This window comes from Dendrobates tinctorius, unplaced genomic scaffold (assembly GCF_039654945.1).
Source record: "Dendrobates tinctorius isolate UK_male_01 unplaced genomic scaffold, ASM3965494v1 ptg000016l, whole genome shotgun sequence".
Lineage (NCBI taxonomy): Eukaryota > Metazoa > Chordata > Amphibia > Anura > Dendrobatidae > Dendrobates > Dendrobates tinctorius.
This window is the reverse complement of record NW_027361684.1, coordinates 32,601,038-32,614,713: the sequence shown is the minus strand read 5'-3', so window position 1 is coordinate 32,614,713 and position 13,676 is coordinate 32,601,038. Positions and strand designations below refer to the sequence as shown.

The window sequence follows — 13,676 nt, the reverse complement described above, 5'->3', positions numbered from 1 at the left end:
GTGCGGATTTACTTACTCGTCCCAGAGACATGTCATCAGCTCGCATTAGGACGCCTCGCATGCTAAGCCTAAAATGTAGCTCGATGAACAGACGCACTGACAGCGCTAAAGTGTATAAACTGGATGTGCATGGTGGCAAAGGCACATCGGCCATGGCGGCCGTCTTATAACACATTGTCAGCCATGGCCGATCGCAATTTTTGGGGGTCATCACATGCCAAGTAGCAGATATTACTGCCCTGATCCAATTCATAGCGACAGACATGTTACAGTGGCTGCAGCAATGTACAATGTACCATGTGAGTCTAATCATAGCTAAATGTGGGGGATAATCACAGAGAAAAGGCGTTTTACACAGTGCAGCGGACATAAGCCAGTGCGGGGGACAAAGAGCATAAAAAATAGAAAGACTGGACTGAAGCTTAAATTAAATATAGAAAATTGCTTCAACAGTTATTTTTACCCTCTATAGATCAGGGACATATTATTTGGATTGGACTCTTTAAAGGAGTTGTCCATGCGTGGGATGAAAGTCTGCAGTCACCATGTTACTGCAGATGTCTGAATCCTTACAGCATGCACACAGTACAGAGTCAGGATTCTCCGGGGTTGCTGGTGAAAGCGGCATTCGCGTGGTCACATGCCTACTAGACGTGTTAAGTAAGGCCGAGCAGGTTTAGTTGGAATGTGGCCAAAGGTATACAAATCGCATACTTGTGGTCACATGACCACCCACTCTCACCGGAGAATCCTGACAGCGTGCGGTGTGCACGATGTAAGGATTCAGAAGTCTGCAGTCACAGAGATGGAACAAAGGGCTTCATTAAAACTAGTTACCTCTGCCTATAAAATGGACAATTATTGATTTCGTCCTTTTTTTGTTTTATAGCATATAAAAATTTATAGTATGGTAAGGAGATCTGGGCAGATCAATTTGCGGGACTCCGGTCCATCAACCTGGTCTGCAGTCTATGGTCACTTGCAAATTTCTCACCTTCTGAGATCCCTAATAGGGAATATTGGGCCATTAGGGTTGACGGTACCTCCCAACTTTGGAAAACACACTAAAACAACAACAACCCATGACATACTGATGACCGTGCGTCATCTACACTGGAAGTACAGATGTGGCCGTCCTCACCTTCGCTCTCAGCTTGAGACCGATCCCAAGTAGAGGATCAGCTTTACAAAACTTTTGTGTTAGTCTGTAGGGCAATGTGAGCTACGCCAAAGTGTTTTTAAGCTGGTCATCTTTCCCAATCATCTAAAAATACCTTAAAATGATTTTTTTTGTCTTTCATAAATGCAGATAATTGGGGCTAAAATCATTTTAGCAATTGGGTTTCATTAAAAATGTTGCACCGTTCGCTCCCAATCAGCCATCTGTAATGGTCCGATAGGGTCCTGGCAACTGTGGTCTTTTTTCTGAGATACTCTCAGCTGTTTTGTGACCACATCAAAGTTAAATATGCAGGGACACAAAGAGCCTTGATTGAAAAACCAAACGGTGTAATTTTTTATTTCAGACCTAATTACGTGCTTTTAAGGGAAAAAAAATGTCCCCAAAGATGGACAACAACTTTAAGCAAAGTGGAAAGGTAAAGGAAGACACATGTGTAGGTGTAATTCTTCATACTAGAAGCTCACAATTACGGTATGTTGCGTGCACATATGATTCCGTACACAGTATGCCACATTATAGTTTTGTATAGTCCTATCCTAAAGATGCTCCTCCAAAAACAACCAGCAGACAAAATGGCAACAATACCAAATTATTTCAGTGGGGACAAAGCACTGACGAAGGACTTGAAAACTTAGGACCGGATATGAAAAAAAATAGATATATATTTTTCTTGTGGGTAGTTATTTTATTTTATATATAACGTTAGTCTGGCTCCTGGATTTGGCTTCTACGTGGAATAATCAGAATACGTGTGTGTGGCATCCATTGACTAAATATGAGATATTAGTGTCAGGAAATGGAGATGATGGCTATAAAATGAAGCATGGTGGAAGTGTGAGGTGTGGAGGTAATCAGGAAGACAATACAAAACTATAGGAAGAGTGCGCTCACCTCTTTGTCTGCCTTGTATGCTCCGCAGGGCGAGGATGTTCTGCTCATCGGAGAGGAATTGCTTCATCTTGTGGAAAGGCTCCTTGCCTCGTACAGTCAGTTTATTCCATGGTTTGGGTCTGGCCAGTATCTCGCTCACAGACCCTTGCGATAGTCCCAGTACATAGTGTCCAAAAATACGCTGCCCAATATTGTGCTTGATCAACTGCTCTTTCACTTGACGTGCAATTTCTGCAGTGTCTATTTCTTCGCCTTCCGAGACGCTCCCGGCGCTCTCTGACTGGCTTGGTGAAGGAGCCATGCCGTTTACATCCGGGCTTGGCTGTTGTAATGGACTTTGGGAAGATATGGAGTTTGTGCTGAAGTGACCTGTTGAAAAAAGCATGCTTGTGCTTCCCGCTTCCTGCATTGCCTTGGAATAGAAGGACTGCATAAGCTGTCGCTGGAGAAGAGAGTTTAGTGCAAATTTTCCCGTGGAGGCCAAGGGTAAAGAAGGGCTTGCAATGGATGAGCTGAAAAAGTCTTGGTTTAAACCCGTTGGTGAGAACTGGTGTGTACCATTAGTATTGGACGCCTGCTCCCCTGCGTTGCGGAGCAACTGAGAGGGAGGGGAGGCCGGCAAGGTTGCAGGACGCGGAGTTTCATGCTGGTCTTTCCCTTTTCTCCTGGCTGACCCTACAAGAAAGGTCAAACATAATGCATTATGGGGGGATTAAAAAGGGAAAAACCAAGATAAAAACGCAATGTTTGCCCCACAAAGTGAAAAAGTGCATTTTTTTTCTTATTTTTTTTTCTTAATTTTTTTTTTTTTTTTTTTTTCAAAAAGGGCCAATTAGGTTTTTAAATTGAATTTTCAGTAAGCCAAACTAGGCCCCCAAAACAAACAACATGCATTTTCATGTTTGTACCTTTCTTGTACAGTTTGTTGCAGCCTGGAGAACACCTATGACAAATGATTGCACTTCACTTCACAAACACACAAAGGTGACGCCGTGATCGGCCAGCCGGTCTATAGCATACAAATCAAGTCAATGTGTGGCCCCACAGCAAACATTTACACCTGAGAGCAGCCGAACGCAGCGGGCGGAAGAAAACCAACAATGCAATATATTAATGATCCGGGTCATTACAAGGTTCACAGAAAGCTACAAATGGACTAGAAGAACAGAACCATACTGTCGTCTTCGCAGAATCTCCCGACTCGGGTAATTAGGATTATCAATCAGACCAATGAGGAGCGTCATCACTATACATCCAGGCGCTCCTTCCTTATCATCCCACCTCTGCTCCTACGGCGGAGGAGAAAACACTTGTAATGTCGCTCTATACCGCCTTACATAACTGCACTTTTCTAAGGTAATTAGTCTTTTTTTTCTTCCCTTTAACACAATGGCACGGAGGTCTTGGAGATGTATTCTATTCTCCTGCTCGCACTCCTTACAAGTCAGACAATACTTGCGGATTGTGTTGTTCATTAATCTTGCTGTCAGGTGTCTCTTTACAGCGCTTTCCACCGCACATTCATTTTTGTCACTTACTGAAGTCAGCAAAACAAACTTACCGCTCAGGTCGCTGTTGGAAATGCGCAGCGTGGCGTTCTCCGACTGCAGCGAGCGGTTCTTCTCCAGTAACAGAACCTCCAATGGTTTCGATGCATCCTGAATGCGAGAATATAGGGGGATTATGGACTACTCCAAGAATGTAAAATATACATATAGACACATCGGTATATATATTTTTTTATAATATATATATATATATATATATATATATATATATATATATATATATATATATATATGTGTTTTATCAAAAAAGTGAACAGGCTTGACAAAGGCTCTTTTGGAGCCGAAACGTTGCTTTTTTGCACGCATAGAAAATTAAGAGCTTGTTCGCTTCTATGAAACTATATATAATAAACTATATATACTATAAACTATATATAATATAAAAAAAAATCAGGTAGCACACAATAGGAGTTTCAAAGAAGCGAACAAGCTCTTAATTTTCTATGCGTGCAAAAAAAGCAACGTTTCGGCTCCAAATATCCTATGTCAAGCCTGTTCACTTTTTGATATAAGTCAGAAAAAAGCACAGTCTGCAGGGTTAGTTTTGTGGTTAAAAATGTTGAAACCCTTCCGGACATTATTAAAGTGAAAGGGATCTGTGTCCCTTGAACACTAATACTGTCACAGCTTCAATACAAGAAACCATAAAGTAAGTATAAAAGGATAAGAAGTATCAGAATAATAGAGAAAAAATAAAAACCCAGATGATGATGGATTAATAAACTGTCTTTGCTCAATATAAGAAACCACCAAATAACATAAACCAACAGGACATAAACCCTAGTCATTAGCCCTGTCCCTTTATAGTGCTGGGTGCTGGTTTCAAATCAGGAAGGACAACATCTCCAAGGAGTTTGTATGTTCTCCCCGTGTTTGTCTGGGCTTCCTCCAGGTTCCTCCCAAACTCCACAGACATACTCCTAGGGAATGCAGATTGTGAGCCCCCAATGGGGACAGTGATGATGATGTCGTCTGTAAAGCGCAGTAAGCGGGCATAATAAATGACCTTTGCAGCACGGACCGTACCTGTGCACTTGATCCTTCGGATTGGGCAAACTCCATGGATTTCAGAATGCTGCAAAAATCAAAACAGAAAGGTTACCGCTTAGGCTTCCATGTCTAGGAAAAAGCAGTAACGCGAGCTTTCCGGCTGTCAACATCGCAGGAAAACAACTCCAGGTAACTTTCTCAACTTGCTTCGCAGCGCAATAATCAGATAATGAATCAGAAGCCCAATCTATCCCTAGATAAAATACATCTTTCTTATGGGTCATTTAAATAATGCATATCTCGTTCCCAGCAGGCCACATCGCGGCATAAAATTAAATGTTAATAAGGATATAACATTTGAAGCTGTCAGAAAGTGTATACATTTCTCAGTGTAGCTGCGAGCGAGCTGGATTTGCATGAGAGTCGTGGTTAAATAACACTGATATGAAGCTGTTTTTTTTCTCTCTATAAATTTCTTTTAAAGGATACACGAAGGAACCAGACTGTGAAGTAATACATGGATTGTTAATGGATTTCCAAAATATTGCAAATTAAAACGGCAATAAATATCTGGATTATTCAGCGTCTACATTTCCTGTGCATCAGATTACAGCGTACTTGTCGCCTGCACACAACGCGCAGGAATTCTGTTGGCTGGAACAAAACTCATAAAAAAATCAGCAGATCAATTCATTATGAAATAAAAGCCACATCCGGCAGACAGCAGCAATACTCCGGAGAACGTGACCTATAAATTCACAGCGCCAAGATCCCAGGTTCTGATTGGGATTACATGCAACGTAATAGGAGCGCCAGAGTCGTGAAAAATCCATCCCTGCTGGAATTTTGATCCCCAACCAGACTATTCCAGGATAGGGTTCAATATAAAGCGAGACAAAATGACTGCTCAAACCAAGCACAGATGTTTGGTGCACCATTAGCATGGTCACACAGTTCAGTGCACCTTCCCACTCGCTCTACTTTTTGTCCATCTGTCTCCACTCTTTTCTGGATTCTGTAATGCCAAAAACTGTCAATCAAGGAAAATGAAGGCAGAAATAAATGGAAAATGGGCAGGTGGAAAGCTACACTTAGGCCTCTTTCACACTTCAGTTTTTTTACAATCAGTCACAATCCGCCAGGTTTTGAAAAAAACGGATCCTCAATTTTCTTTTGAGGATCCGTTTTTTTCCCCATTGACTTCCATTACTGGCGGATTGTGACAGATTGCCGTCCGTTGCATCTCTCTCTCTCTCTTCCTCATTTTCAGGATCCGTCTGAAAACGGATCCTGTGCCATCCGTTCACATCAGTTCAGAACGGATCCGCTTGTCTGCCTTTTTGGCGGATTTGAACTGATGCAAAAAACTGAAGTGTGAAAGAGGCCTTAACTGTTTGGCCACACCAAGGGTCTGAGCTTGGTTTGAACAGTTTTTTTGTGCCATCAGACTCCCATTAAATTGAATGATTGCAATTCACTTGCTTTTTTTTCCTTTTAAGTAGAATACATGGATTTTTGTGAGAACTCACCGTAAAATCCTTTTCTCCGAGACGCTCATTGGGGGACACAGGTGCTGTGGGTGTATGCTACTGCCACCTGGACGCTAACACTAAGTGAACAAAAAAAGTTAGCTCCTCCGCTGCATACACCCTCGCCCCGATTGCGGGCGGTAACCAGTTTAGTGCAACAGCAGTAGGAGAACATAAAATAAATCAGCCTTAATGCAGATAACAATATGTCAGAAAAAAAAAAAAAAAAAAAAAAGGACCACCCTCACATTAACAAAAAATGCATATTAATTAAATAAACAAGAGCCAATTGGCTAATAGGGTGGGTGCTGTGTCCCCCAATGAGCGTCTCGGAGAAAAGGATTTTACGGTGAGTTCTCACAAAAATCCATGTTTCTCCTTCGTCTCAGTGGGGGACACAGGTACCGTGGGACGTCCTAAGCAGTCCCTGGGTGGGAGATTGACGCGCCCTTCGGGGAGCATGAACAGCGTATCCGTCTGGCGGAAGGGTGCCGTCCGCGACACGTAACTCCTGAGTGCTCTCACCAGGTCTACTGTGTGGAGCGCTTTTTCCACACGATGTACTGGCGCCGGACAAAAAGAACGTAAGACAATATCCTCATTAATGTGAAATGAGGACACGACTTTTGGCAGAAAGGGGGGAGCTGGCCTGAGAACCACTTTATCCTTGAAAAAAAGTGAGAAACGGAGCTCGGCATGACAGGGCCGCCAACTCCGAGACTCGCCTAATGGAAGTTATGGCTACCAAGAATACCACCTTCCTGGACAGGTATGACAAAGAAATGTCTTGCAGTGGCTCAAAAGGAGCCTCCTGCAGGACCCTCAAAACCAGGTTAAGGTCCCAGGTGTCCAGGGGAGCCCTATAGGGAGGTACCAAATGGGAGATCCCCTGGATGAAGGTCTTCACCTGCAAATTCGTAGCGATCTTCCGCTGGAAAAGGACGGACAAGGCTGATATCTGTCTCCTAAGGGAGCTCGGGGCCAACCCTGAGTCTAAACCCGACTGGAGAAAGGCCAAGATGTTGGGGATCGAAAAAATCAATGGAGAAAACCCGCGATCTCGACACCAACCAAAGAAGACCTTCCAAGTGTGATGGTAAATTTTTGCCGAGGTAGGCTTCCGGGCGCTAACCATTGTAGCGACCACCTCGCGCCCAAACCCCGCTTGAGTGAGAATCCAAGATTCAACAGCCATGCCGTCAAACGCAGGGCCCCTGAGTTCGGGTGGCAAATCGGCCCTTGAGACAGCAGATCGGGGCGCTCTGGCAGTCGCCACGGGACATCTGCGAGCAGCTGCACTAGATCTGCGTACCAGGCCCGCCGGGGCCAGTCTGTGGCCAGCAGAATTGCTGGAACCCCCTCTGTTTTGATTTTTTTTTGATGACCCTCGGGAGTAGTGGCAGCGGAGGAAACAAGTATGGAAGGTGGTTCCATGGCAGAACCAACGTATCCACGGCGATTGCTCGCGGGTCCCGAGACCGAGCGACGAACACGGGCACTTTGGCGTTCACCCTGGAGGCCATCAGATCCACCCTCCGGTGTTCCCCACCGTTGGCAAATCTGCTGGAAGACCTCGGGGTGCAGAGACCATTCTCCAGATGCGACACTCTGCCGATCGAGGAAGTCCGCCGCCCAATTTTCCACGTCCGGAATGTGGACTGCCGAAATTACCGAGTGGTTCCTCTCGGCCCAGAGGAGTACGTGTTCCACCTCGCGCATGGTCACCCAGCTGCGAGTGCCCCCCTGATGATTTACGTAAGCCACCGCTGTGGCGTTGTCCGACTGAATCCGAACAGGGCGGCCGGCCAGCAAGTGCTAGAAATGTTGCAGCGCTAATCGAACCGCTCGTATCTCCAACAAGTTGATTGGTAGGCGTGCTTCCTGCTGCGACCATCGTCCCTGAGTCGTGTGGTGGCGAAAAACCGCTCCCCAGCCGAGGAGGCTCGCGTCGGTTGTGACCACAAAACCATTGCTCCGGGGGAAAAAAGTCTCCCCTGCAGAAGGGAGGAACTGTGCGTCCACCACCGTAGGGACTGCCTGACTTGGAAGGACAACCGACACCGGTAATCGAGCGTGAAAGGGCTCTTGTCCCAGGCTGACAAGAGGGCGTGCTGCAGGGGACGAAGATGAAGTTGGGCAAACGGAATCGCTTCCATTGCAGCCACCATTTTTCCTAGCACTCTCATCCCAAATCGAATGGTGTGAGGGACTGGCTGCAGAAGCTTCCGTACCCCTTCTCTGCCCCTATCTGGTGCTTGAAGGGTCTCGATCGCTCTTGTCAAAGAAGCCATAGACCGTGATAATGATAAGGCCCATTCCGGGGGATCTGAATCCCTGGACTTTGACGCGGGGGGGGGGGGGTCCTGGGCGCACTCGGAGTCACAGGCGTCACATAATTTTTTGGTCTGTGCTCGTGGAAACATACTTCCACAGGAGATGCATGCGGCATAAAGGAATGTGTGCGTCTTCCCTTTTTCGGCCATATTACTGCCAGGCTAGACACTCACGAATACCGCCTATACGATCGGAGCTGAGGGGGAAGGAAGAGGAGGAGCAGCACCCCTAACTGCACGTAACGTGGCCTCCAGGGTCGGGTTCACACTTACCCTGATCCTGTGTCCCCCCGCTCCGCTGCGTGCTCCTGCCTCCTGAACTCCTCTAAGTAGGCCACCACGTCTTCTCCCGGTCGCACCATACACAGGAGTGAAGCCGGGAGCTCAATTTGTTCGGCTTCCGCCCTAGTCACGGGGGGGCAGGCGTCGGAAATGACGTCATGCCGGAAGGGTGGGACTTCCTCCCCGCGGCCTAGCTCTCGGCCAGAGCCGCGGGCTAAATTTTTACACGCCCGCCGAGGGAGGGGGCGCCCCACATCCTATGGGCGCCGGAATCGTGCTAGAACCCGGAGTCCACGCCAGGGTTTGGGCAGGGGAAAAAAACGGGACCGGGGCTGCATCCTCCTCTCCCCCTTGCCTGGAGCCTCCGAAGCCACAGAGCCCTCCCCAGGCCTCATACCTGACAAGAGAGGACATGATGATTTCAGGTAGCGGGAATGGGGTAACTTCTGGACAGTGCAGACACCCTAGCTCCGTCTAACCCCTTCAGGGGGTGAGGAGAGGGACCGTCCGCCGCCTTGCCGCACCGCCGTCCTAGCATTGGTGGAGCAGTGGGGGCCGCACAGACTAATCTTGTGCCTCTGTACAGCCCCATGGTTTCAATACCTAGGGGTGGACCAGGGCTAAGTCCGGCATTATGTCCCACGTCGCGGGAGAGGATACGTGGAGGGATACTCGCACGTGCTCGCCCGTTGATGGTTTAGGGAAATCAGACCCTTTCAATAGGATCCGTTGCCCCTGTCGGTCTTCATAAAATAACAAACTCAAAAAATAGAAGTCTGGGGAAAAAGGCCCAGATATGTCCCCCGGTGCGGGAAAGGATATGCGGAGGCAATACTCAACGCGTGCTCGCCTGTTGATGGTTTGGGGAGATAGGACCCTTTCAATAGGGTCCGTCGCCCTGGTCTTATCTTCAAAGTAGAGAAACAAAAAACTAGTCTGGAGCCATCCAGACGTGTGTGCCTCCAAGGACACTAAGCAAAAAACTAGTTTCCGCCCGCAATCGGGGCGAGGGTGTATGCGGCGGAGGAGCAGCTAACCTTTTTTTTGCTCACTTAGTGTCAGCCTCCAGGTGGCAGTAGCATACACCCACAGTACCTGTGTCCCCCAATGAGACGAAGGAGAAAATGGGAGTTTCACATCTTAAATTGTATGTGACTCACAATCAAATTGCATTATGAAAGATGGGAACAGCAAGTCATAGACAAGTTGCGCATATTTTTTTTGTCATATGATGTGCATGCAATTTAAAGGAAATCTGTCAGCAGGTTTTTGCTACCTCAGTGTAATGTAGGCAAAGAGAAGCTGAATCCAGTGACGTATCACAGATTTACTAATACAGCAGAGCTGAGGAAGCTAACCTCGCCCACCACAGGCTCTCTGTGTACAATGTCCATAGACAGTGAGCTGCCTATCACAGGAGAGGGCATTGCTGGACAAGGAGGCACACCCTGCTATGTCCAGTAATGATGAGCTCCTGGTGCTAAAGCAATCATTGCAAGCAAACAAAACCATATAGCTTGATAAGAGAGGCATCCCTGAAATCTGTGTTTTAACCCCTACAGTATGATGTGTTCAGATTACCTAACAAAAACCTGCTAACAGATTCCCTTTAATATCGCACAATCAAAGTCGCTGTGCAGTCCCGGACTTACCAACATCATTCAACACAACAGCATTAGGCATTAGTATCAATCATCAGACATCAAACACAAAACCTGTATCAGCAAAGTCGTAAGGCCTCCATACATATTAGATAATTAGATAATTGTCGGCCGAACAATGCTTCATGCACAGGAGTGCTCGTTCAGCTGATCATTATCAAAAAGAGGCCGACCAACATCTCTGCCAGCAGCTTATCTCCAGAAGAACAAAAGCAATCAACCGTCTGAATTCGAGCATACCGAATCAAGATCTTCCCTGACAATCGGCTTGCCAGTGTCCCCATACACATTGAAAGGGATCAATCACCAGGTTTTGGCTGTATAATCTGAGAGTCGCATGAGGTAGGAACAAAGACCACAATTCCAGCGATGGGTCACTTATTAGACTGTGTGCTGTAGTTTCAATACAATCAGTGTTTTATCAGCAGGAGATTATCATTACAGGACTAGGTCTGATGTGTAAACCAGATCAGCTAATGTGGGTAATCCCAACCCGACCACTATGTACACTGTAAACTGCCCAACAAAAGTGTGGGCGGGGTTATACAGGACTCCGCATTCAGAGCTCTGCTACATCTACAACAGAGAAACCAGGGATCAAAACTGCACCGAGCAGTCTAGTAAGTGATACATCGCTGGAATCAGGCTCTCTAGCCCTACATCACGCTGTTGGATAAACCAGTTAAAATTGATGGGTGCGGCTGACATTAATCTAATGTGGGGCTTTATATATGATCATATTGTTGTAGAGGCAAACAGTCACTAGCATGATCTTAGTGAAGAGAGGATGTGATGGCTGAATATAGCCGTTCGGACCACCCATCTGTCTAACATGACTTCCACAGTTGCCATAATAAAATATCCCTTTGTATAGTATTGCCAGTCATACATAATGCAATATTTAGGCCTGATGATTCAATCAGATCAGACAAATTATGTAATTAACTATACAGTGAATCGGTCGCTAGCGATTGGCCCTTGTGTGTATATTACACTGCGAGTCCCAGTAACGTACATGGACCGTGAGAGTGGATACAATGGACATGGTACAGAATAAATATATAAATATTATCAGCGTATAAATAATTGGATAAGGAATGATAAAGGCTAGATCCCTGTGCTTTAGTGCAGGTGGCCTCTGGTGTAGGACATGCATAAGAGCGCACACCCCGCGCCGCAGTCAGCAGTCGTCACCGGCATTCTCAATGTTACTTTGTGATTGTGCATTATGAGCGAAGGCACTGTTTTCCCAACACTCGCAATGTAATTTCAACAAAATGATTTATGGCTGCAGGAAGCACTTGTCAAATAAAAAGAAGACGGATTGGTGAGGAAGGCAGAACACCAGGAAAAGGCAAAGAGAAATAGATGCAGACGATAATATTACATTTTCGGACAGCATATGATACACTGGAGGCCGATGATATTCGAGTCAGCTACAAGCTGACCTGTACAGAACTGTAAGGAAGGGTAAGTACAACAATAAGCTTTTCTTAGGCACTACATAACAACCCCCATGTCCACTCTGCTTTCCTGAAAATACATACTGCGGGCCAGTTTAATAGAAAAAAAAAAAAACCTTGTCTGTATAAAACAAATAGCTTTTCATATAAGAGATAAAATAGTGAATAGTAAATTGAATCTCCAATTTAATTTTTTTTTTGTGCCGATTTCTGTAATTTATTAACATACCTTTATGATGCACACCTTCAAATCGCCTGCTTAGAAATAGATTTAAAAGTAAACATGCTGAATACCTCCAGCCACCACTAGAGGGAGATCACTACATTCTATTTATATAATAAACTCAATAACACAGTATGCAGACAGCTCCCTCTAGTGGTGGCTGCAGGCAGTCAGTAATCTATTTTGTGCAGGGGATTTCATGCCCTGTATATATAATATGAAATTGAGAATCATTTTTTTCCTCATATTAAATAAAGCATTATTCCCCATCATCTCACCCATCAGAATAGGTAAGGGTTTGAATAGTTGGGTGCCAATGATCAGACCTTTATTCCTGGTGTACCCTTGGGGGAACACTGATTAAAGAAGTTGTCCACTGCTACGACAACAGCTTCTTGATCAAAATGTTTGACCCCCATAAAATAATAAAGCTTATACTCGCCTTCCGTGTCGGCGTTGTTCCCGCTGTGTTGGCACTCGCTCTCCCCGAGACTCGCGTGTGGTTGTTGTGACACAGACACCCAATCAGCGCCGTCGTCACTGTCTCTGCCTTGGAACATGAAGAGGATGTCCGGGCTGCAGTCGATCTCTCACTTCCTCTTCCTGCTTAATTCGACAGGAGGTGGGGACAGTGATGCCAGCGCTGATTGGGCGCCTGCGTCACAACAACAGGACGGGAGGCGGAGTGCCGATACCGCGGGAACAGCGCCGGCACGGGAGGGGAGTATAAGCTTTATTATTTTATAGGGGCCAAGCGAGGGGTATAAGAAGGGGGGTGTCCAAGTAGTGGACAACCTCTTTAAGTAAGGAAAAAAGAATATACAAACTAGTTTACAGCAACACCACATACACAAGATTATGATACATACTTGAGCTCCTTTTTAATTTCTTCATAGTCCGCCTGCACTTTCAGTTTTTCTTCAAGTTGCTGTATAAATAAAAAGAAAATCACAAGACCTTATTCAGACATTTTGAGTTTATAGACGGTGGTCCCCCTGTTGCCACTCACTTTCCATTTATTAACCAGAGCACAAAGTTGCTACAAAGAATATTTTTCTCACTGGAGGACTGAAAACCATGCAATTTTTCCTTTTCCCTGAGGTGGTGCTGCAGGGAAAGTAGCCTATTGCTGCCAGGTTATGCTAAACACTACAGCACATTTCCAATTTGTATAATCAGTTTATTTTGTTGTAAGCCCTAAAATGGAATCTGTAAGCAGGTTTTTGCTATTTTTGCTAAAAACAGCATGATATAGGTGCAGATACCCTCATTCTAGTGATGTGTCACCTACTGGGCTGCTTGTTGTGCTTTCAATAAAATCAGTGTTTTACCAGCAGGATATTATCAGTTGAGGACAAATTGTCTTATGCCATGTAGTCTTCCTGCTTTGTGTAACCTCACCTCAACCACTGATTGGCAGCTTTCTGCCTATGCACACTGTGCACACAGAAAGCTGCCAATCAGTGATGTGGGCACGGTTATAAAGAGCTCAGCATTAAGAGCACTGCTATATCTGCAAAAAAGAGAAAACTGTGGTTTTATTAAAGCTACAG

The 13,676-nt window shown here is 45.6% G+C and overlaps 1 protein-coding gene across 3 annotated transcripts in view; it reads right to left on the bottom strand.

Annotated features, from left to right (window-relative positions):
* CUX1 (cut like homeobox 1) overlaps positions 1-13,676 on the bottom strand; it is a 441,317-nt gene that overhangs the window by 168,935 nt on the left and 258,706 nt on the right. For 2 of the 3 annotated variants that reach the window (XM_073565621.1, XM_073565622.1), the window contains exons 12-15: positions 12,993-13,051; positions 4,669-4,717; positions 3,636-3,732; positions 2,075-2,749 (exon numbers count right to left, since the gene is read on the bottom strand). In XM_073565621.1, coding sequence (XP_073421722.1) covers positions 2,075-2,749; positions 3,636-3,732; positions 4,669-4,717; positions 12,993-13,051 — 880 coding nt within the window. The remainder of the gene's footprint in view (positions 1-2,074; positions 2,750-3,635; positions 3,733-4,668; positions 4,718-12,992; positions 13,052-13,676) is intronic. The other variant, XM_073565623.1, reaches the window with a different exon arrangement.